Raw genomic sequence first — 24,376 nt, forward strand, 5'->3', positions numbered from 1 at the left:
AGCTCCCGGGCTGCGTCGGGAAGCTCGTTCTAACGCTGTGGAGTATCTGCCGTGTCCGGGGAGGGCACTCGCAGCACGCAGCTGAGAGCAAGGCTAGCACCCGGATAAATCCGGGCTCCAACCAGATCATTCCTGAGGAGTGTCCTCTGAGTGCACTCCGGGTGCCTGTCCTGATGCCAGGCACAGTAATGAGCGGCCCTGACGGGTAGAAGACTGGGAAGGGGTGCGGTTTCATAAGCTTTAAACCCTTTCATGCCAGTGCTGCTCAAGGAATCCGGACAACACCATCATGCCCTGAGCCCGGCTCTTACTCAGGCCGACTCATCCAGCCGGAGAGACCCCCTCACCCTGGTTCAGATGTCACCGCTGCCCGCCTGACTGTTACTCTGCGCTCCCGCTGCCCTGTGCACATCCCTCTTTAGCTCTTTATCGCACTGTTACATCTGTGTGTTTATTCAGCAGCTATTTACTGAGTTACCTACTAAGTGCCAGGCATTCTTCTCAGCCCTGAGGATATAGCAGTACCCTAGCAGGTCTCAGTCCCTTAAGGGGAAAAAAGTTTTACTCCTCTTGGTATACGTCACAGTGGACCCAGCCTAGTTCACTACATGTGCCAGGAGGCTGCCCAGCTACCACATCCCTGTGCTCTTTGCCCCCTTGACGCAGGCAGCCATCTAATAGGAAGGAAGGCAAATGAGGCCGGAGTGACTAGCTTCCCGTGTCCCATCCCCACGCTGGGACGCGGCTCCGAGAGGGTGGCAGCCTTAATCGGCATGTTGAAAACGCACCAACAGTACTGGCTTAATGGAAAACTAAACCAGGAGAGTCCTCGCCTGAGTTCAGATCAGCTGTCACTGTTCTCCTCCCGGTGGGCGGAAGCCTCAGTGGCTTTTCCATCTCAGTATCCGCTGCCGGTTGCTCTTCCTAACCTTCCCTGACCTACGCCCCGGGGAGCCCAGGCTCAGCCCTGGTCCTGTTCTCCACAGTCTCCTTGCCCATCACATGGTCCCACAGCTTTAAACACTACATTGTTTAAACACTACAGGGCTCCTGAATTGTTATCTCCAACTCTGAACTCCACATCTGCATATCCAACTGCTTCCTCTTGACCTCCAACCTCCGCCTGGACATCTAACCAGGTACTTGAAAATTGTGTCGGAACCTCACTTTCGATTCCCACTCTTCACTTTAAAACCTGGCCTTTGCCCTGGGGCCTCGTCTCAGTGATGGGAGTTCAGTTATACCCAGCAAGGTAAAAAACTTTAAAATCGTGTGACTCCTCTCCCTCGGAGCGCACATTACTCCATCAGCAGAGCCCGGGGCCTTCACTCTAGCTGTTCCCTTTGCCCGGAGAGCTCTTTCTCCTGATTGCCCACATGGCCAACCTGTTGATCTTCAAGTTTTTGGTTAAATCTCTTCTCACTGAACCCTACCCTGCACTTCCCCCTTACCACCCCAGCATACCCCACCTCTCTTACCCTGACTACACCTTTTTTCCTTCCTTCCACAGCACCCATCACCTTTTAACATACTATATGACTGACTTATTTGTTTACTGTCTGTCTCCATCAGCCTGAATGTAAACTCCATGAGGATAGAGAACTTTATGGTTTATTCTTTATGTATCCCACTTGCCTAGAACAATATCTGACATGTAACAAGGTGTTCAATAAATATTTGTTGGGCGAATGAAAAGATAGAGCGCTGTGATGTAGATTATGTTCTATTTAAAATGAAGCCAATGTGGAAAGTTCTTGCCAAGCACTGCAAGTTGTTAGAGAAAAGCTTCATCTGATAATGTGAATCCCAGGGGTTGACAATTTTGGCTAACAGGACAGACACCAGCCACACTTACTGATGAAACACACACAGGTTCCAAACCATGGGACTGGCCTTTTACTTAACTGCAAGCACTGAAAACTTCCTTTCTGGTTACAGAAAATAGCTGTTTATGGGGAGATCACATAGAAAAAGATAGTAAGTCAATTAAATGTAATAAATTTTAAGTTATCTAGAGATCAGCCTTAGTTTAGCCTCAAGACTCTGAGATAGTTTCCAACTGTGCTTGGCTGCAGTGAGGACAGCTGACAAGACAGGCCACGGCTGACTCAGGGGAGCTGCCCGGGACACCAGCTGTGGGGAGAGGAGCAGCGCGGGGACGAACCTGGAGCAGTTCAGGGAAGGGGCAGAGGGGTAGCCAGGGGAATGAAGGAGGTGGCCATGGCAGTCTGCAGAAGAGGTAAGGCTGGTATCTAGAAGCAGCATGAGCCTGGAGAATGGAAAAAGCAACTGAAGGACTTAACACCGAAGGCGAGAATGTAGAACTTCCCTACAGCCCAGGAAAAGATCCACTCCTGTCTGCAGCCAGAGGGCAATGTCTCCGTCTCCGGGGGTGTGTGTGTGTGGGGGGGGGTTCTGTTTCCAGCAGAGGAATAACATGTTTAGTTATTTAATTCTAACCATCAGTTGGTACAGCTGATGTCCAGCGTTATACAACAACCTTAGGCATGCTAGTTAACATTTATCTGTATACCTACCCCTCTTTTCTGTCTAAATCCCCCCATCACCTCCCATGCTGACAGTGGGAAGTCATTTTGAGAGTCCCTAATAGCTATTTGTGGGTCATCAACTGTTGTTGGGTGGGGACATTTTCTCTTCCACAATACCCCAAGGCAAACTGTCAGGTATTATCAAGGCTGTGCTTTGAGGAAGGCGCACCGTATCTGTCACACCACCCACTTCCCTACCCACTGAATTTGCTGGCAAGCTATTTTCTTCCCAGAGATCACGGTATGAACCTGTCAGTTCTCATGTGCAGGGACTTCGGAGACACTCTGTAGTGATTGTTCTCAGTCACCACGACAAGGCTAAACTAGGCTCCTTGCACTGTTTTAAGAAAGATGCAATTTAAAGAGTTTCATGGGTAAAAATTTAAATAAAAATTACAAGTAAATGGTTCATCAACTATCTGCAAAACTAACTAGAATAGTGATAGTAAAAAAAGTCTTTCTATGACATAATATACATTTGTCCCATAATAAAATAGCCTTAGTTCCAAGGCTGCCTGTGTGCCTCCACGTATGTATTTTAGGCCCATAGGAACTCCCAGTCGATGGTCAACTTACAGAGGAAAGGAAGTAAGTGGGTTCCCTATTCCACGGCTTCTGTGTCCATCCAAACCCACACTCGGCGCCTATAACAGTCCTCTACACACTGTGTGGTTGACCAACTTCATGTGTCATTTCTGGTTCCCATTTCCTTTCCAGTCTTCACCTCTTTGGAAGAACCTTTTGGAAAGGTTTTCTATGGTAAAAATGGTAGATTCCAAGTAAAGATGACATGGAGTTAACTATAAACACATCCCCCAATTTTATACATTCACTAATACTTTAAAGCTGGACATTCGTACAGGTGACTAGAGCCTTTTAATGATCATACTGATAATTAAAATAACGGTAGCAGTTCATGCTATGAGAACTACAATGTTCCAGGCGCTTGGCAAACACTAAATATAACTCATTTAGTTCTTGTAAGTCTTATGAGATTGGTAATATTAATATCGTCATTTGAGAGATGAGGAAATTGAGGGATTAAGTAAAGTTACACTGTTAATCGGTGGAGATGGGACTTAACCCACGCGGTATGGCTCGAGCCCCCTCCTGAGCCATCACACTGGTCTGCTGCTTTACTGCAAACAGAGGGTGCCTGTTAGGGTGGGGGCCCCTCTTTGCTTCCTGTGTAAGTAACAGGGTACAGAGTAAGGAAGCTCTGTCTGTCCCAGTTCTCTGTTCCTATGGAGTCCAAAATCTAAACTTGTTTTCACTGTATGTCCTTCAATGTAGTTTCAAGAGTTTATGGACAGGCTAGTCTGAGCCCAACTTTGATATTTAGTAGCTCTACCTTGACAGCCGGTCAGGAACCCAAGGTCAGAGGGCTCACTGGTAATGAAAGGGGGTTTCAGCGGATGACCAGTGTCTTTGGAGAGCAGATTATGGCTGTGTGTCAGCGTAGTACACGATCGATCAATAATGTTAGAGATTTTAAACCAGCAAGACTTTCTAGGGGAAGGAGAGGAAAAGTGAAGGATCAGATGTCAATTTAAAAAGAATGCTTGCATTAGTGCTAACATCATCTCCCTGGGGGAGTCCAGTAGGGTACTTATTTTCTACTAAAAACTCCTGTGGAATTATGACTGGCAAGAAAAATACTCTTTTAGGTTGGGGGCTGGGGAGCAGATGATGGAGCAACATAAAGAGAATTCTCTGGAAGACAATCAGAGCATAGTTGTCAGAAAAAGACCTTACAGCCAAGGTCCCAAGAGGAAGTTTCTGCTACAGTTACTCAAAGTTAATGACCATCAGTGAAGAATTGTCAGATGCCCTTAGAGTATGTGGAGAAGCAGTCTCTGAGAAAGATGCATTTCCCCCTTGCTGAAGCCTCCCTGCGTCCTTCTCAGCAGTGAGTCACGTTTATACGCACATCACTTCACTGGTGGTTTCCACAGCCTTAACTCCTCTGTTAAAATGCAGCCCAACAGAGTCACTTAGCAAGAGTATTCTTTCCAGGGGGCAAGTGAGAAAGTTTTACTTCACATTCCAAGTGAGCGGCTATTTCCTGAACTATTTACATGCAACTGGGAGAAATTTATGAAATACTTTCTTGATCAATTATCCACCTGACATGTGGGACGAAGAAAGTGCTCCTGTTTGACTATAACCAAAGTACATTGATTGTTCAAAATAAACTGCCAAAATAAATAAAAATGCACTACATTATAGGGTAAAAAGGCACAAAAAATGTAGCTATTGAGAGCTATGAAATACTCAGGACAATAGGTAAATTTCTTGCCTGCTAAGGTCTTGGGGTCCGATAATGTTAATTCCTACAACGAACCAGCTGCCATCTTTTCAGCACGAGGTCCCTGCCGTTGGCCTTGAAACCCTGAACACAGCCACTGCGTTTTGGTTTGACATTTTAAATATCAGCTTCATTTTCTCAATATGTGTATTTTAAATTTCAGCTGTACTAGGGGCTATCTTTAAAAAGAAGGAAAGATTGCTGGCCATTTAATAAAGCTACTGGGAAGACTGTACAGGGACTGAACTCATCTGCAGATTCGGCCGTCTGTGCCACAGTGCAGGTCTTCGTGGGAGATTCGGGACCCACCACTGCATTCAGCTCTTACTCAGAGTGCCTGGCCTGCCTGCGCAAATACTCAGAGCCACACTTAAGTGACTGTTTGTTAATGGAACCGAAACACAGACCATCCATGTCTCTGTGATAATTTATGGCTATAATTAAGTGGTCACCATGGCAAACCACTTTCCACATTTTATTTGCATATGAATGGCTATATCTGAATATTAAGAGAGTTGCAGTTTTCTTCTAGATCTTCTGATTCTTTAAAAAGAGATCCCAGTCCCTGGATTTACCTAAATTAATGCCTCCTTGTTCCATTTGCTTTTAGACCGTTTTTTATCTAATGATACGGTCAAGTTCTTTGTTCTCTTTATGTATAATGATATATATATATATATTTTGCTTCTCTAGGGTACAGTTTATGAAACAATGACTTTGTAATACAGGCTTGGGAGTGGAAACTCAATTGTAGACTTGAGTCTACAGGTCTTTGCACTTAGTAGGCATCCAATAAAAACTCCTTGAATCAAAGTTTAATCCTGGCTGCCTTATAACGGTTCTGCATTCTTTAGTTTTTACCAAGGGATTACTAAAGGTCGGTGAATTAGTAAGTGTGTCATAATCTCACAGTGATTTAGACATAGACCTATTAGAACTGACTTCTGGCAGAGGCCTTATCTGTCGGGAGAGCCAGAAATCAAGAGCCTCCTTTTGACGGTCAGAGCTTCCAGTGCCTCTTTCCCAGAAGGAAAAGCAGGGATGTTCCCTCTATTTTCCTCATGCCTTTTCTTTAAGGATATTTTCAAGTTGGCCAACCAAGGTCACACTACCTTCTCAGAGGAAGCCAAGTGGGTGGACTTTTCAGGTATCAATTTATGGGGCAAGGTCCCCGTGAAAGTCAGGAATCTCTTCCCCTTTCTGTCTGCTTTCCAAGCCCCTCCTCTTTTTCTCCCCCTCCACAGTGCCTGATCTGGTCTTTTTGGCCTGGGAGTGAATGGATAGGTATGGGATAAATCAAAACGGTTGCTGGGGCCAGTCTGAATTGTGGTTACCTTCTTGATGTTAAGGTGATTTTTAACCCTGTGAAAAACGACAATTATATCAAATCCTGGACAGTGACCAGGGCGTATTTCATATGTGTATCCATACTTCCAAATAAATGCATTCTGGTTTATGACAAAGCAACTCCACAAGCAGCAGAGGCAAAACCTTCCACCCTTCCCTCTTGGATTCTTCCCCTTTTACTCCTTCCCCTTGCCCTTCTTTTCTCATATTGCTCTCCTTCACCCTCAATTATTGCTCACTTCCAAGAAAGCTGAGTCTGCACGCCCAGGCCCTGAGCGCCACAGCAGCGAGCAGTTCCCATGAGCACACCCTCTACCCCAACCCAGCAGAGGCAGAGTTCAGCCCACAGCAATCTGTCTGGTCGGACTGGTGGAGCAGCTTGCTGAAGCAACCCTGCTGGACTGAGACGGATGTAGACAGAGAGAGGGCTGCAGGGAGTAGAGAGCGTGAGAGCCAACCAGACACAAAGAAGCAAACGGCCTAGGAGGGGAGACTGGAAGACAGCAGGCAGCCAGGCCCGGCACCTCATGAGCAAGTTCAACCCTCATGGCAACCCCAGTGGAATAGTCCAAGCCAGCACAAGTGAGCCAAATCCTGAGCTCATTTTAATGGCTTCTGTCCCAAACCTGAGTCACTGGGGATTCCACAGATTTCAAGACAGCCCTTCATGCATTTCCAAAAACAAACTGCCTGATGCTGTCATGGAAAACCTGGATCTTTGCATTCTATGGTTTCACTATGGATTACATCCAGGTCACAACCTAAGGAAGACAGCTGGCAGAAAACCACCCTGCTGGCCGATTACCCAGCTTTTGTAATGAATCCCAGAGGGCTATGAACCGATGTGTGTTTCTGGCTCTGCCAAGTCCTGGACAAGTAAGTCCTCACCAATGAAGACCTATTAGTCTGTGATTTATTCTGCGAGGGAAGCCTGAGAAGCCACCTGCAATCAAGACTCAGCTGCTAGAAGCTGCCTCCAGAAAGGAAAGGAATGGAGAATGTATGTGTCAGGGGAAGAGGAGTGGAAGGCCTTTGCTTTCCTGTCAATTCAACTGCTATCTTCTGCTTTAAAAAAAAAAAAAAACAACTCTGAGGACACCCGAAGTCACAAAGTCACAGGACTGCTCCATACTCCCCAGTATACTCGGTACTATATAAGGCCAGCTTTTAAGGGGCCAGGGAACAGCACTGTACAGATTTCAACAGAACAAGGCCAACATTAGAGACTATAAAAGACACCTGTTCCTTAGAATGCAGCAATTCTAGGAAACAAAAAAGATACTAAAACCTGCCAAGAAAACAGAAATACTTTCTAATCATACATGGCTACTACTTATTACTTATTATGTGCCAAGCCCTATGTTTAAGCCTTTCTCGTATATCATCTAATTTAATCCTCAAAACAACACTGAGGTATGTACTACTATTATACCCATTTTACTAGTGAGAAAACTGAGGCCTGGAGAAGTGTGGTCAATTGGTCAACATGTCACAGCCACTTTAAGGCAAGGTCAGGACTGATCCAGGGCCAGGTAAGTTCTGAATTTCTAATTACTACTGAGAGTGAGTGTGGAACACCAAGGGTATATATGCACAAGTATTTAGGAAGTGTCAGCTGGGTACCCACCCAATGGGCCTTGAAGGCAAATCCTGCAATCTGGGTTAACTTAATAGTCAAAAGTTGTATTTTATTATTATTTTTTAAGTAACTCAGATCTTGAGATTCCCATTAAAGTAGATTCTTTCACACCAGCTTCTAAAATCAAAATATGAAGATTTTGATGATTTATGTTATATTTTCTATACACCATGAAGGCTAAAATGCCTGTGGCCTATTTATTTTTTAAAATTACGTACAGTAAAGGAATATGCTTACAATATCTTGTAACTTTTCATTCAGTTGCATTTTACAAAACTGCCATTTTTGCCAAAATGAAACATGTAAGGATCAACAGTCTGAATGTATTTCCAAAGAATATCATCTTGTTGCCCTGGCAACAGCCTCCTTTCTCGCCATTTGTTTTGGTGTCGAGTAGACCCAGGCAGGGTTGAGAGAAAGGGGCAAGGGGAGAGAAGACTGATGCTCACAGCTGCAACAGGTCCTGGGCTGAGGCTGGGGCTGGCCAGATGCTCTAACAGATCAGCCAAGAGGAGAGAAAGCCAGTCCGCTGCTTCAGGCACAAGCTTTCTCAGCCATGGAATCAAGGACCACGGCTGTCGTTTATGTTGGCTTCAGCTGCCTGGTGTAGACCTCCATAAGGGGAGAAAGGGCCCATGAGCATCCCTTACAGATGCTTCCCCGCAACCCCAACACGAGGGAGTCGGCCCACTAGTCCTTATTTCCCATGATTTCTTCTCAGAGGGATGCTGTTCAGCTGGAAGGAGAAAAGCAACTGCTTTTCCTGTATTTCAGTGCTTAGTCTTAGATCAGTGGGCCCTAGAGAGAGAGTCTGACTATACAGGAATCCCTGCCTCCTGCCAATTTAAAAGTTTGAGTAATTTCAGTCTTTGAAAGATCCTGTGTGTATGCATGGGGAACATAAATGATGGGGGTGGGGAGAAAGTAAAGATTTCTTTTAGAAAATCTAAACTTTGGAACAGATCTGTGACCAGCAGGCTTGCACAGGGGGGTGTGCTGCTCCTTTCCTCTCTCCAGCCCTTCTTCCAGAGGCCTGATGCACACAGAAAGAGAAAGAGAGAGCAGGAATAACTCATTGGAGTGTGTGAATAATATCGAAGATATGTACGAATCTTTGTGCCAAAATGAATGCTGTTGCCATTTATGTGAAATAGCAAATGAGCACCAAAAGATTTGTTGGACTATTCCACCTTCTTAGAGTTTGCTGGACTAAACACCGTATTAAAAAGTGCTTGCAGATAGCGTTTAAGACTGAAGGGTATCTACAGGTTGCTTCTGCGTGACTGTAAAGGGCAGGTGTGGTGTCATGCCCGAGAAGCCCCACCCCTTACCACTGATCCGCTGGACAGCACCGCTTCCCAGGATGAAAAGCATTCTCAGGAGGGCGAACCCGGTTCACCTGCGCATCAGCGTATTGCTAAAGAGCCACAAATGCACAGCAAGTGCCTCTCTGTCAACCAGAACTCAACAGGACTGGTAAATTATGTGCTGCCTGCCTTTCACCTGCACGTTCACCCTCAGTTTCTAAAAGCCTTTGGTAATACTTCTCAACAAAAGTTTGAAGATGTACACATGAATATACACATACACTTGAGGCACTTGGGTGTCTGAGGGACGTGAAGCAGGGGCATTTCTCTGACAAGAAAAAGATGACTTGGTATTGAAACCCACCTTATTTAGCATTTCTGGGAGGTGACATGACAAGCTAAAGGGGATTAACTTCAGATTTCAGAAGTGAATCAAAAAGGCGACGAGTTTCACAGAATCAAATATCTAAGATTTTTAAAAAAAATCTAAGGTAAGGTCATATTTTCCAATCTCCTTGTTTTTCAGAGGAGGAATGCCAGGGTCCAGAGAGGGGGGACATTTATCTCAAGCGAAACTTCACGTTAGTAGCAGAGCTAAAAATTAGACTCCTGGTCTCCCTAATTCCGTGAGTGCCTACGGGTGCCTGCGTCATTCCTGGTCTGGCTGATCCTGGCAGATAAGAGAGATGAGTATCCCCATGCAAACAGACCAGGATTGTGGAGCGGGTCCTCTGTCATTTCTCTGGGCCCTTTGCCCCTGACACACGCACACACACACACACACACACACCCCCCAAAAAATGAGGAACTAATGAAAAACATCATCTTATCAGCTGTTGGGGGGGGCGGGGGCTGTGTTTGATCTGTTTACTTGGAAGCCAGCCCTGCTGAGCTCAAGAGTTTGCTGTAAGGCAGACCGGAGAATTCATTTGGGCTCTGTTTCTTTGCAGGCCTGGACACCAGGCTCAGGGCTTATCCTCACTGTCAGGAAGTTCAGTGCACACACTAGGATTTGCTGAGGGATGAGTCACCTGTGCCCTTCAGTTAGGGTTGTAGGTGGATTACTGCTTCTCCTGTTAGAGTTCAGATTAATAGCTTTTATGATTGTTGAAATGTTAATTTACTTTCTGAAAATCAAAGAAAGAGTCTATCCCTCTAGCTCCGTGAGGATGTCTTCACTGTGTGTGTTTTTCTGCCCTCTAGAATAAGTCCCCTGAGTCTACACAGGCTGATTCCCTCCCCTCTTGGTTCAGAATCCACCTTGAAGGCCACGTGGCAAAGCCCATGAAGGAACTGGTAGCCTTGGAAGTTCTCTTGCACTCACCGCCACCCCTCTCCATCACTGTAAAGAGCTCATACTGTTCTCTCCACCGATTTCTCACCAGCCTCATCAGTGACAAACCCCCAGAACGTGGGAGAGTTAGTTTATATTTTCTGATCTGCACAGAACATTCGTCAGGCTCCAGGAGAGACCATGTAAACCAGAACATTAAAGTCCGAGCAGCGGATACTCATTCCTTCCCTGTTTCCTCCCTTACAGAGCTGAAATCCTCGGGGCCGGGGCTCCCCGCCTCTGAGCGAGCGCCCCGCGCTCACATGCCCCCGCAGAGCGCTCGCTGCAGGTGGGACCTGACTCCTCATTGGAGGCGCCGGGAGAGAACAGGCTTTGAATTTAACGGGCAAAGCAGGGGACAGGGCAGCCAGGCCGCCGACCCAGCCCCGGAGCCGCAGCGCAGCCCCGCAGCGCAGAGGGGCAGGGCGAGCGGAGCCCGGAGCCGCCCGGGACGCGCCGTCGGTCCGCGCCAGCTCCCCGCAGGCGGCGCACGGCCCGCGCCCCCGCTCGCTTACCTGCGATCCCCTGCAGCAGCCCGCAGACGTTGAAGATGCTCTTCTTCAGGATGCTCTGCACGCACATGGTGAAGACGGACACCAGGGCCACCAGGCAGAGGAGGAAGATGCCCACGGCCAGGAAGATGGCCGTGGCCTGCCAGAAGCCGCTGGCGATCTCGCCGAAGCTCTCGGCGTAGGGCCCGCACAGCGTCTCGCGCGGGACGTGCTGCACGCCGGGGTTGCGGATGCAGCGGGCGTAGATGCCCAGGGTCGGGCGGTAGGGCTCCGGGGGGCCGCCGCTCGGCTGGCCGGGCTCCGCGCCGCCGCGGCTCTTGGCTTTGCCCACCAGCCAGTCCGCGCTCATGAAGGCGATGAGCTCCGCGAAAGCCACCACAATGCTCAGGAGGGTCCAGAGCATCGAGCGGCAGGTGACAATGACATGACACATATTGGTGCTCGCGGGGAGTCGGCAGGAGTCGGGGTTACTCCCGGGGCCGCGGTGGGGCGGGCTCGGGCCTCAGAGGGAAGCGGCTGCGGGGCGCTCGCTCCCGGCGCGTCCTGGCTCCGCCGCTGGCTGGCGCGGTCCCGCGGCCGTCATGCTGCCATCTCGCCTGCGGGAGCAGAGGGAGGACACCGTCAGCGGCGCAGGCCCCGCCCCGGCAGCGCGTGGCCAGCTTGGGGGACCCCAGCCCAGGGCGAGCGCCCGCGGGCCGCGCCGCAGACTCCGGCGGCCCCGCCCCGCCCGCCCCGCCCCGCAGCCCGCCCGGGCCGCGACCCGCCGCAGCGGACCCCGGCCGGCCCCGCGGCCTCAGCCCCTCGCCCGCCTCCTTTGTTCCTTCCAGGTCTCCCCCAAACTCGCGGGCCCGACCCGTGGTTACCCTGACCTGCGGGCGGCGCGACAGAGGCTAGAGGCCCCGCGCCCCGCCCCTTCTCTCCTCCAGAAAAAGGGACCGCACGGGGCCCGACGAGGAGATGGGACCGGCTGCGCTTTTTACAGTTTACGGGTCTCTGCCTGCTGTGTGGATACGGGACCAGCTGAGTTTTGAAAAACTTGCACCAAGAGTTTCTGCTTAACAGTAAAGAGCAGCAACACCTAATTTTATTGCCTGGGAATCAAATTACCAGCAGAGACACCGAGTACTTGCTTCGTGGGTAGAGGAGACTATAAAAGGAAACAATGCCACAAAAAATAACAGGTTGCTACCCAAACTTATTTTTCATCCATTTTCTCAGAGGGTCATTTCTAGGTAAAATAAACCCTACTAATTAAAATGCAAGAAGAAAAAAACTCCGAGTTCATGACTTAGTCACTTTGGGAAATTATTCAAAAAGGACGGTTGACTAAGTATCTTTACCACTGAGTGGACCTGTTGACAACAGAAACTTGCCTGTAAAGAATGAACTGTCCCAATTCATCACATGTGCCTCTGCCTGGACTTCCATTCACCCCAGGTCTGGACTCAACATGCCCATTGTTTCTGATCTCACAAGGACTCACTCTGTTCCTAAGGACAAATGGCCTCATTACCAGAGGGCTTTGCTCTAACAGCTCAAATCTCCTCCAGAGGGGCCTGAACCCTGAAACTGGCCACAGTGCTCGCCGGCAGCCCCATTTTCTGCCCTCTCTCCAAGGTCAGGAAGAACTGCAGGGTTCACATCTGACATCTGGGCGCATGGCTGTGTCGTGAACGATTAGATCTTATTAACCCAGGTCATGTCAACTGCATAAGAGCTACAAAGATCCCCATGGCATGTTGGAAGCAGGGCGGGGCAGGGAGATGGAGGGAAGTGGGGAAATAAGGAAGCCCAGTGTCAGTTTCTGCGGTGTCCCTGCTGACATCTAGTGAGTGGTGACTAATTATCTCATAAGACACAACACATTCGAAAGTCCTCATACCATTGTAGTTATGCAACACGCTGTTTTGGGAAATTAGCACAATACTAGAAACATAGGCACTTAATAACTGTAAGTGTGTGTGTGTGCATGCGAGTGTGTGTAATGACACTGTTTGGGGCACTGGGGAAGGGAGAGGCCGTGTGTCCAACTGCAAGAGTTTTGGAATCCACTAGGCCTGGGTTCCAAATCCAGCTGCACCACTGACTGGCCATGTGATATCTCCCTCTCAGAGCTCAGCTTCCTCAGCTACCAGATGGGGACAGTAGGAGTACCCTGCCTCACAATATTGTGAGGAGTAAAGAAGAACCTGTAAAAGCACCTTGCTCAGCGCGCAGCATAGCAAGTGCTCAATAAATACCAACTCCTTCCCCCAGGAATTTCTCCCTGAACATGGATGACACTGGTCAGACACTTTAACCAATGGAGCTGCTCAGCAGGTAACAGAAACTTGGCCATTACACACCGAGAAAGATGAAGCACGGGCTACTTAGAGATGAATGAGGTCACTCATATCTAAGCTTCCCTGGTGGGCTTTCCGGGTGGGGCCCTGGTCTGACCACCTGTTTCCCCACTGCCTGGCCCAGCTGGGAAACTCCACTGTGGAAAATAAGTTAGCATTAGGCCAGAAGTATAACCTACTCCCACTCACTCATTCTTGCGCTCCCCCTCCCCAAGTATCACCAGAGAGAAAAGCCTTTTGAGGAAAAACTTACAATACAAAAGAGCTTTGGAGGAGATTGTTTATAATGACAATGGCCATTCTGGATGAGAAGAAGCCACAAGGACTGCCAGAGTCCCCAAGAAGCTGCACCTGCCCACCAGGTTCATAAACACTTTGAGCCAACCGGTGGAGAGCCCAGCCTGTTAGAGAAAATGAGGCTTCTACAAAGTCTCCCAATTTGATTAGAAAACCAATTTACTGTTATGCCCAGCTGATCTCCAACCCTGCCTCTCTTCTTTTAATGGCAATTATTCAATGTGAATATAAAACCTCTACATATTTGTCCTCCTGCAGAACCTCAGGGTTCTGCTACTACCCCTCAGGTGACATGACATTAATGAACATGCCAAGAGTCCACTGTCCTGGCCAGCAAGCTCTGCTCAGAGCTAGGAATGCAATTTGGTTGCAAGAAAGGATGTGAAACTTCAGAAGGGAAGATGGCACACACGGGCTTAGAAAATGGTCCACGTCGAATTTAAGGCAGGATTATTTAGGGACCTATCTGCTTAAATTTCGACTAGATAGTTCCCTGTCCATTTGTGCTAAAACAATCCACTGCACCAAACTCTTACATCCATGTCCAAGTGGCTGGAATGAGGCCTTTATTCTTCTTTGCTTGGACCTCCCCAGCTAGTTTGCTAATTACCGCTGTAAGAGAAACAGCCAGGAAACGTGAGGCTGGCTGACAACAATGGAGCATCCAAGAAAAGTCCTCAGGTTGGAGGAACAAGGAAAAGCCTGAAACACAGCACAGCCTGGGGCTCCAGAGTGGTCTGCATGCCGCAGTAAAGTGTCCCAGGCTGGCTGTGTCCCACCTGCAGGGATGCCTGCTGAGACAGGATCCGTGACAAAGAGGAGGTAGATCCTTGTTACAGATCTTGTTAACCACAGGGATCCTCGCACAGAGCTCCTTAGCACGGAATCCACTGCTACTCAATGCAATTTCTGCTTCTTCAAACCTCACTTAATAAAACTAGGTCCTTGCTGATACTCCATGTAAGTTTTCTAACCACGGGCCATCGATCCATTTCCCCGCCAGGACACCGGGCTTACTGTCTCACCCTCTGATGTTCAGAAAATGCTGCTGTGATTGCTGTATGACCCACTGAGTGAAGCCTCTTAGCAAGTAATAAAAAAAAATATCCGAACAAACGAGAATTCTGCAGAGACCTAGAGTAATATTACAGTCAGAAAACAGAATGGAGGGGTTGGTCCGTGGGGTCGAGCATATATGTGCTCTCCACAGAGCCCTGATATGGTTAAAGAAGGTGAAGGTGCTGGGCAGAGCCGGGCCAGGTCTGTAGTGTCCATCACGGGACCCTCTCCTCGGCAGCTTCCCGCTGCCAGTGAGAAGGGAAGAAAGTGCACGGGAGGAGAGCCACCCAGTGCCAGCTGGCTAGGCGGTTCCCTATCAGAAACCCGGGAGCCACGCTCCCACCTACCTAGGAAGGCAGCCTGAACGCACGGCAGTCCAGGCTGCAGCAGGGGCCCACGCCGCCCACGATTACGGCAGCGGCCGAGCCCACGAACGAGGCCACGAAAGACACGGTTCTGAAGAACACGACCCCACTTCCTCACCTGGGTCTGCTTTCAAGTTTATTATGAAAATTTGCAAACACAGATATAAGTTGAAAAGAACAGACAATGAACACCCACTGGACACGTGCTAGCAATTTGTGGTACTTGCTCTGTCACTCTGTGATATACACACTCACACCAACACTCACACACACACATTTCTTTTCTGGACTGTTTGAAAATGAGTCACAGATGTCTTGACACATCACCTTGAAGTACTTTAGCAGACACCTCCTCAAAACAAGGACATTCTCCTCCATAACCACAATAAAATTAACACGCCCAAGAAAACGGACAATAACCCCTTATACTCAAAGCCTCGTCCGCACTCAAATTTCCCTACCCTGCCCCATTTTTTATAGCTGTTTTCTTAAACCCATGACTCAATCCAGGCTCATGCACTGCATTTGGTTATGTGTCTTTAGTTTCTTTTAGTCAAAAATAGTCCTTCCACCCTAATTTATCCCTCCCTTGACACACTGACATTTTGAAGCTACCAGGCCAGTTGTCCTACAGAATACCCAATGATCTGGATTTATCTATTTCCTCATGAGGCCATTTAAAATTGCTCTCTATCCTGTTTTATAGAAACTGGAGGTTAGATCTAAAGGCTAGTCTAGATTCAGCTTCAATATTTTGGGGGGAATCCTTGGTAGGTGATGCTGTGTAATTCCTATTGCCTTATATTTGGGAGGAATATGATGGGCTACAGTTCAGATTCAGAATAGTTTTACAAATGCACACATATACATGTATACATATACGCATGTGTGGATCTGTCTGTCTAGAGAGAACATGCACAGGGTTCCCTCTGGTCCTAAAAATTCTGAACTATTGTGAGCAAGTGGTTAGAAGTCGGTCTGAGCAGGATTTTGTTCTTTGAAGGCTCCTTCGGTGGAATCTGATGCATTGGTTGAGAAGCCCTGTTCTGAGAGATACCATCCCAGGATCTGAAGAAATCCTTTACCAAAGGAATTTTACTTCTAAGAAGGTCTGCTGTGTTTTTTGGAAATGGAACATTTTATATATAATTTATGAAAACACAGAAAGGTCTGCAGACCTAGGAAGGGAGCTACAACTTCCAAGAAGCTGCCGTTCCCAGGAGGATTTGCTTGAACCAGGGGAGCGCAGGTTATCACGACAAGAAAGATTTGTGAGACCAGAAGGGCGGGCCATCCTTCCTCCAACTTCAGAGCCTTCCTTTTAAAAAGAACCAACCTGGGCTGCCGATGCCTCTCTCCTGCCTCGCTGTCTGCCCACCGCTCAGCCAGCGTGGAGGGGCATTAGCACTGGGCCAAGCCCTGCTGGGAAAGGGGCACTGACCAAGGCAGGATGGGGTGGCAGGGTCTTAAGAGTTTTGTAAACAGGCCTCGGGTCAGACCTCCACTTTGCCACTAACCAGTCATGTGCCCTTCGAAGGCTATTTATATTTAACCTCTGCCAGCCTCAGTTTCCTCCTCTGCAGATAAGTCTAACAGCATCTTCCCCGTGAGGCTGCCTCGAGGATTAAAGGAGAAACTGTGTGTAAAATAATCAGCATAGCTTCCTGTGCGTTGGCTCGACACATGCTAGCTATTATCTGTCAATCATTATCACACAATTAGCTTAAAATATGTGTGGTTCAGTATGTACTCGAAAATTTTAACTATTATTCATAAAAACTTTGCTACACTGACCCACGTGATCCAAACAATCAATACACGTTAAAGAGGAATGTATTTCACGCCTCCACCACTGGCAGTTTCATGGCTGACACCTATTTTCATTATGTCCATGTCCCTCAGATATATTCAAGTCACACGAAGGTGCCACTGTGCCTCCATCTCATGTCTCCTGGATATAAGAGGATCAGACAGGAGATGTATGTGCTCTCACCTTCCAACACTGGAAAGAGCCTCTAGGGAGCTGCTGCTCAAAGTGTGGTCCCTGGACCACCGGTCATCTCCTAGGGGGAAACTTAGGCCACCTGTTTAAAAAAGCGTTAAGTCCTTGGTCCCCCACTCTGAATCAAACTTTCTGGAGGTGGTACCAGAATCTGCATTTCTAACAAGCCCCCTGGAGATTCACAGTGATGTCTCAGAGCCAGCAGTCAGGAGGAAGGAAGCCTGGAGCTGTGAAGTGGGTGCTTGCTGCTGGTGGGGAGGGAGAGACTGAAGGGAAGAGGCAGGAGGAGTGTGGCCCAGCTCACCAGGACAGAGCCAGACCACCTGTCCTCAGCACAGCTTTAGAGCCACACAAGTCAGAGGGACCAGTGATTCTGCAGGGAAACCAGCTGTTTCCCCAGCTCACCTGCTGTCCAACAATCCTCGCAGGGCATGAAGGAGCTGCCCACACATTCAGCACCTTCTTGGAGCACAAAAGCAACTTTAGAACTGTAGGGATAGAGCTGAGACAAAAAGCTCAGCACCTTTAATGACTAAAAAAAAAAAAAATTAGCTACCAAAAGTTTTAAAAACTGTCACCTGCTCTGGCCACCCCCTAAATACACAGACTATGGAAATACAGACATTTTGACTATATTCAAGAAAAGAGTCCTAATGCACTAATAATTATATTGTTCTCTGAAGTACAGTCTCAACATGCTCAGCACCTCGTTTACTGCCAACATCCATCCTGCAATCTCGGGGATAAACCCCTTTCCTCTAGACTCTCCCGGGAAAACTCACCTGTGGTTCTCAACCAGAGGCAAACTGGCCTCTTCTCCCCTCGCAGGGGACATCTGGCAGTGTCTGGAGACATCTTTGGTTGTCACAACTTGGGGGTGTGGGGGTGGGGTGCTGGTATCTAGTGGGTAGAGGCCAAGGTTGCTGCTTGCCACCCCCCAGTACGCAGCTACCCCCAGGACAACGCAGCGTCCACAGTTAAGAGTGAGAACCCTGCTCTGGACACTTCCAGTCAAGGGCAGTTTTACATTGGTAGGTGCAACTTAAAATAGATTTCTAAAACGCTCACATTTTAAAATGGTACATTCTAAAGAGTAAAGTCACACTGTCTCATCTGGATGGACATTTGCAGTATTTGCTAAATTAAGCACAGCTTCAGTTGTTTTTCTGGAATTTTTAAGCTCCACGCTGATCTGTATGTCCAGGATGATAGGCCGATGGGATGCAGAATCTGACTTGTCAGAGTGGACAGGCCTTGACCCTGCTTCTCCTGGGGCCCCAGCAGCGTCTCTGGATCACAGACCAAAGTCAGCTGTTTTCCATAACCTCTATTCTGCAAACAGAAAACCCCCACCCCCACCCCCAGTTGTTAAGACTGGGAGTTCATTTGCTGTTAACATTCTTTACCTCCACCTGAAGGTCTTGGACTTTGCCTCAGAAAACACCAAGTTCAGCCACGTGGCCTTTACTTCTCTTGAACTCCTTCCCCCGGAGGTGGGCTGGCCACTCAGGACATGCTCAGGTGGCCTTGGCCACTCAAACTGTCAGGGAATCTCCAGGGACTTACCAAGTAGACCTACACAATTTCTGACGTTCTGGTCATTACCTGACCCTGGCTTGGCTTCCTTCCATAAGATGCTCCTCTCTCCTCTCGAACCTGCTGGGGGTTCAGCTGCCGGGTGGCTCCTCTGGGGCAGCGAGGTCCCAACTCTCCAGTGGTGACCTGAGCAAGCCTCTTTTTCTCTTGGCCTGGAGCGCCCAGCGAGCTCCTGCTCACTGTCAACTTTGTTCTTTAATTCGCTGGTCCAGACCAGTCATAGTTCCTTCCTGATGCCCCATCCGACTCCTCCTTCCCCACTCAGCTGCTTTCTGAGCACCTTCCCTAGAGAGGCCGTTTGCACTTCCACCCAGAGGCATCAGCAGCCAGAGAGCCGGCCCGCTTGTCTGGTCCCAATTTCTAAAATCTAAGACATTCTTTAAGATTTCTCAAGCCCCCTTCCACATTTTATAATTTTTTTCCTTCTACGAATGTCATCATCTAAAAGTCATTAGGAGGCAAGTTCTTTCTTTAGGTGTCCTTTGGCTTCTGACAGCCGGGAGGCAGATGCTAAAATTTGACTTGGCCCAGACCCAGTAAGCCAGGGGCGATATGCCTATGCCCTGTGCATACTGTGGGGTCAAAAGGTATTATTGTTTATTTAAATGAAATAAAAAACTTGAAGAGTTGCTTTTTAATGTCACTGTTTTTATATACTTTTAAACAAACATATTTTTCACATTTGTAATGAATTCTGTGATATCAGCCAAGTACAGGTCTTCAAGTGCACCTCAGTCTTTTCAGGATCGAGAAGGACAGTTTTAATAGAGAAAAACATCAATGGGTGGAAAATAAAGAAGTTATACATAAAAATCAAGATACGCAATTTCCTTCTTCATGAACTCCCTGGTGTCGTGAGGGGAGACTCCAAATGCCCTCTGTTTAAGTGACTCAACTCTGAGCATAAACCACCCCCAGAGGATGGGCTTCTGACTCGCCTAAGTGGACAGCTGGGCAGCCTCTCCAGGCGCTGGGGAGCACCCATGTTCATTCTCACAGCAACTGCAGGCCTCCTAGTCCCTCTGCACAGAGGCAGGAAGAATGACTGTTTGTTCACAGGATACAATGCCACCAGCCAGGTTCCCTCCCAACAGCTTACGAAAGCCCAAACACGATAAATGGGGAGGATTAAGCCACCTGTTATTTCTGAGTCTCTCTCACAAATCCGTAACACACACGAAAACCCAACAGTCAACAAGAACACGAGGCCCTCTGGGAAAGCTCGTGTGGAAGACTATTATTCTTTCAAGCAGCCTCTGTCCCTCCTCGGAGGAGGTTGTATTTCCCCAGCCCACTGACGTTAGCCTGACATGGGACCTGCTTCAGCTAGTCGTGCCGCTTCTGAGCAGAAGAGTCATGAGCTGCTGCTTTGCTGTCCAGCTCTCTTCCCTCTCCCATGAGGTCAGAAAAATCCCAGACAGAGAACCCCGCCATCAAGCGGGGTCCCAACAACGTGAAATGGGGGCACTGCTGCCCCTTGATGCACAGATGGGCAGTGCGAGTGAAAAACCAAACCTCTGCTGCCAATGGTAAGATTTTAGGGCCACGGCGCGGCACAGCCTCTGCTGAGGGCTATGGCTCCCAGTGGGGTCCGAGTGCCTGCCCATCCAGCCTGTCTCTCTTTGGTCTCAGGTTAAATTCAGTTTCACCATCCCCTACCATATGCATGGCAAGGGACTCTTTAACAATAATAAAGGTCACCTAGCGACACACATTAAAGCTTGGCAACTATCTCAGCATTCACCATACGGGTCACTGAGGTGAGCTGCTACAATAAAGATTCTGCTCTCCTAATGTGTTTATTTTAGGTTAATGAATGAAAGTACTAAGAAATGGGTAAAATCCCATTGAGTAAGTGAGGACATCAGAAGCGACAGGGTGGCAGCTTGAAGGATCACTTCCCACGTCGGGTGCTTCCCTGAGGTCTCTTACTGAACAATCCTGACTCATTCGGAGCTGCCCTTGCTTTCCTTCCTCTGCTTCTGTTTTCTTCCATCCCAGGTGGCTCCTGCCAGCTCCTGCGGCCACCGCTGGGACTGCAGCTAGGAAGCCTGCTTCCAACAAGCACAGGAAGAGAGAGCTGAGCTTTGTCTGAAGGAGAAGCCTTGGCCAGCTGGCAGCCTCCAGGGCCAGCTGGTACCAGGTGCTGGCACAGAACAAAGGTGCAGGGCTGCCCAGAGGCCTGTCTCCAACATGGGTCAGGCCAGGTCTTTCCAAAGCATGGAGACCACGGGGCTAGAGTGAGGGCATCAGCTCACAGAGGGGGCACGAGATCACGGAGGAGAATGGGAGACTGACACGCCCGAGCCTCCGGCCACCCAACGGAAAGTAACGGCAGCTGGGCAGAGCAGTCAGAGCCGAGAGGGGGAGACCCTGTATCACAGGTGGGCCATCGGCCGTGGCCACACTTTAAATTTTTTCATGAATATTCTGATTCTCCACCATGAGAATCAGAGGATTCCTTCTAGAAATAAGGTCACTTCAGAGTGGAAGGGGGAGAGCGTAGCATTAGGGTAAAAACTGGTGGCTGCCGTGAGGACTTTCATCAGCTCTTGAGTATACCTGCCATGTTCAAACTGAATTTTTTAAACTTTTATTTTTCAATTAAAGTTGATATTCAATATTATTTTATAGTAATCTCAGGTGAGTGGCACAGTGGTTAGCATTTATGTAATTTTATGAAGTGATCCCCCTGATAAGTCTAGAACCCACCTGGCACCACACACAGGTGTATCACAATATCACTGACCATATTCCCTATGCGGCACTTCACATCCCTGGGACTATTCTGTAACTACCATTTTGTACTTTTGAATTCCTTCACCTTTTGCTCCCAGTTCCCCAACCTCGCTCCCATCTGCAACCATCAGTTTGTTCTCTGTATCTCTCAGTCTGTTTCTGGTTTTTTGTTTCGTTTTGTTTTATTTTGTTCTTTAGATGCCGCAAAAGTGAAGTTGTTCTAGGTTAGGTACTGCTCCTCTTGAACCATGTCCTTTTTTAAAAAACAAACAAACATACAAACAAATAGCAATATAGTGTCATTTCATAAATTCAATAATTAGTGCTAAATAAATATGTTAATCTGGAAATAGCCACAGGCACTTTAAAAATGGCAGAAAAGGTTTTCCTTTCCTTGCACCTCCTCTGGCCCTGAAAACCTGAACCATTAATGCTGCTGACGAAGAAAATGGGAGTGGTTCCTGTAAAAGCCAAGGTTCCAAGCCACCGCTAAGCAGGTGGCACGTGGACACAACAGAAACCTCATCCCAGAGTGTCCAAGGGGACAGGCTGGTGAAACTCCAGCCCAAGAACTTCCTGGAGGGAACCAGGCAGGAGTAGCTCACAGCAGCGACCTTCGCCCAGGATCCCATTAAAACAAACACCCCAAGCACATCACAAAGCTCTCAGCAGCCACGGGTTTGCCTGCAAAGCTCTCAGGGGAGTGAAGCCTTTCTAATTACTCACTACAGGATATTATCCATGAACTAGGCTTAACAGTGGAAGGCAACCCAAATCCTTAAAAACCAAGAGCCTAATCTGGGATCTGCCCAGAGACCAAGACAATGCTAGTCATTGCTCACTACTCATAAAATAAACAAACAAACAAGGTGACAAAAACCACTTTGTATATTCTCACTGAGGTCACTTCTGTTTCTAAGCAGTTCTGCTAAGTAGCAGTGGAATTAAAGAGTTTTCGAATGACTTAAAGTAAAAGGCCAAAGTCGAGTGCAGACTACGTTCATATTTCTAAAGGCATAACTGAAAAATGCAGTCTCACTGGGTTTTCTGTTTGTCTGTTTGTTTTGACGCTGTTTTTTTCAACCTGCAGCCTTATGGTCCGAACTGACTGTGCTGTGTCCATAGAACACACTGCCTAAAAGCCAGCAAGCTCAGAGAAGGACCTGAAAACAGCCTGAGGATATATGTAGCAAACACACATGTGATACAGAACAAAATGTACAAAGTGCATGTGTGCAAACATGGTTCTTTACAACTTAATTTATGTATTGAAGACTTCCCCTCTCTAGGGCCTTATTTCTCTCCTATATTTAAGACCCATAAAATACTGTGTGATCAGGACTGCACAGACACATACACACACATATTTGTAACTGTAGATTTTTAAACATCTAAAAAATCAGCAAGACAGACTTGTACGCTGAACCTACACTCAGTTCATTAAACACTGTCCATCTCAGTGATTTCATAGCCAGAGATCAAGTTACCCGGCAGTTTTCAACTCTCCCTAACAAGAATGCCAAACTAAAAATGGTAGACAGGTTTAAACTCTCTTCATCTATTAACTAGAGGAATTCCCCAGATATTTAGGATTCAAACTGTGTTTTGCAAACAGATGAGCTTATGTGTCATTCCCAAAAGGACACAGTCTTCAAGGAAAAGCAAGTTCAACGCAGTTGCCAGTAGTTTCAGGTGCTTGCAGGTACAGAACGATCCTTAAATGCAGAGAACAGTCTCGGCCTGCATTACTGAACTGGCCTTATGACTCAGGAATGTCCCACACAGGAGGCGGCGGCCCAATGAGCTGTCCTCACTGTGGCCTAGATGAAGTCAGAGCAGACTCACAGTTTAATCCAGTCAGAGAAAACCCTGTTCTGGAAGTCGGAACCCTTATACTTGTTCATACGATCCAATGCTCTCTTTCTAGAAACAGGGATTTACTGTTACAATAGTAAGGCACAGTAAATAGAGATGAAGTTCAACTGGATGTGTCAGAAGAGAGTATGTGTCAGAAGATCTAGCCACTTAAAAACCAAAGCAAAATCACTGGGAAGGCTGGGAGAAGAAACAGCTTTAGGCTCACTTCCTTAAAAGACATCCCTACCTCTGTTCCCCAGCTTCTCAACTGTCAGGGCTGCTAAGCAAGGTAGGTGAAGAGGAAGCCTCTCCAGATTTATGTACGTCCAGTGCCATGGACTCCAGCTGCCACCGTGGGCCCCTGCCACCATCCTCCCCAGCAGGCGCCAGGCCAGAGTGCATGACTCACTGAGAACCCGCCTGGCTCAGTAAGAGAGCCTGGGGGAATCAGCAGAGGGGAAAAACAGACTGTGTTTTGGTTAGGTAATAAAAAGGCACATCCCTGGAGTGCTGGTGCATTTCTCTGAACTAACAGACTTCACTATAGCAAACGACTTCCCACAGCCCTAATCACCACAGGCCAGAGGAGAAAACACCCTTAGGTGGCAGAGAAAGTCTTCTCTGCATCCCATTGCCAAGCTCTCCCATGACAATTCTGGTCTCAGCATATGTTTAGGCCAGTCAATGCTTGGGGGAGGTCTCTCACCCACAGAATAAGAGTGAGCTCAACAGCCACCCTCTCTCATGGTTGCTCCAACCCCACTGCTCCACCCTTCCAGACCAATGAGCTCATCCAGAAAGGCAGCATCGGGAGTGGTTCAGCCTGGAGCCAGGCTGTCTGGATGTGAATCATGGTTCCACCGCTTCCTAGGTGGTGACCTTGGGCACAGATGTGCCTCTGTACCTCAGTTCCCATTTTTCAAGTGGGGTGCTAATGGAACCTACCACATAGGGTTGTTGTAGAGACCAATTAGGTTAAAATAAATGACAAGCTTGCAAGAATGTTTGGCACATGGTAAGTACTCCATTCATGTAGACTACCATTCCTGGAATGGGGTCCAGCCTCCCATCCCCTGACCCCACATCAACATGGCCACTTAAGGCCACACCTCTGGCATTGCCAT

The 24,376-nt window shown here is 48.0% G+C and overlaps 1 protein-coding gene across 1 annotated transcript in view; it reads right to left on the minus strand.

Annotated features, from left to right (window-relative positions):
* The window catches only part of LHFPL2 (LHFPL tetraspan subfamily member 2), a 128,819-nt gene that overhangs the window by 7,814 nt on the left and 96,629 nt on the right, over positions 1 to 24,376 (minus strand). The window contains exon 4 of the mRNA XM_087815428.1: positions 10,999 to 11,591. Coding sequence (XP_087671554.1) covers positions 10,999 to 11,428 — 430 coding nt within the window. The 5' untranslated portion in view covers positions 11,429 to 11,591. The remainder of the gene's footprint in view (positions 1 to 10,998; positions 11,592 to 24,376) is intronic.

The sequence above is a fragment of the Miniopterus natalensis genome, chromosome 3 (assembly GCF_054644295.1).
Source record: "Miniopterus natalensis isolate mMinNat1 chromosome 3, mMinNat1.hap1, whole genome shotgun sequence".
Lineage (NCBI taxonomy): Eukaryota > Metazoa > Chordata > Mammalia > Chiroptera > Miniopteridae > Miniopterus > Miniopterus natalensis.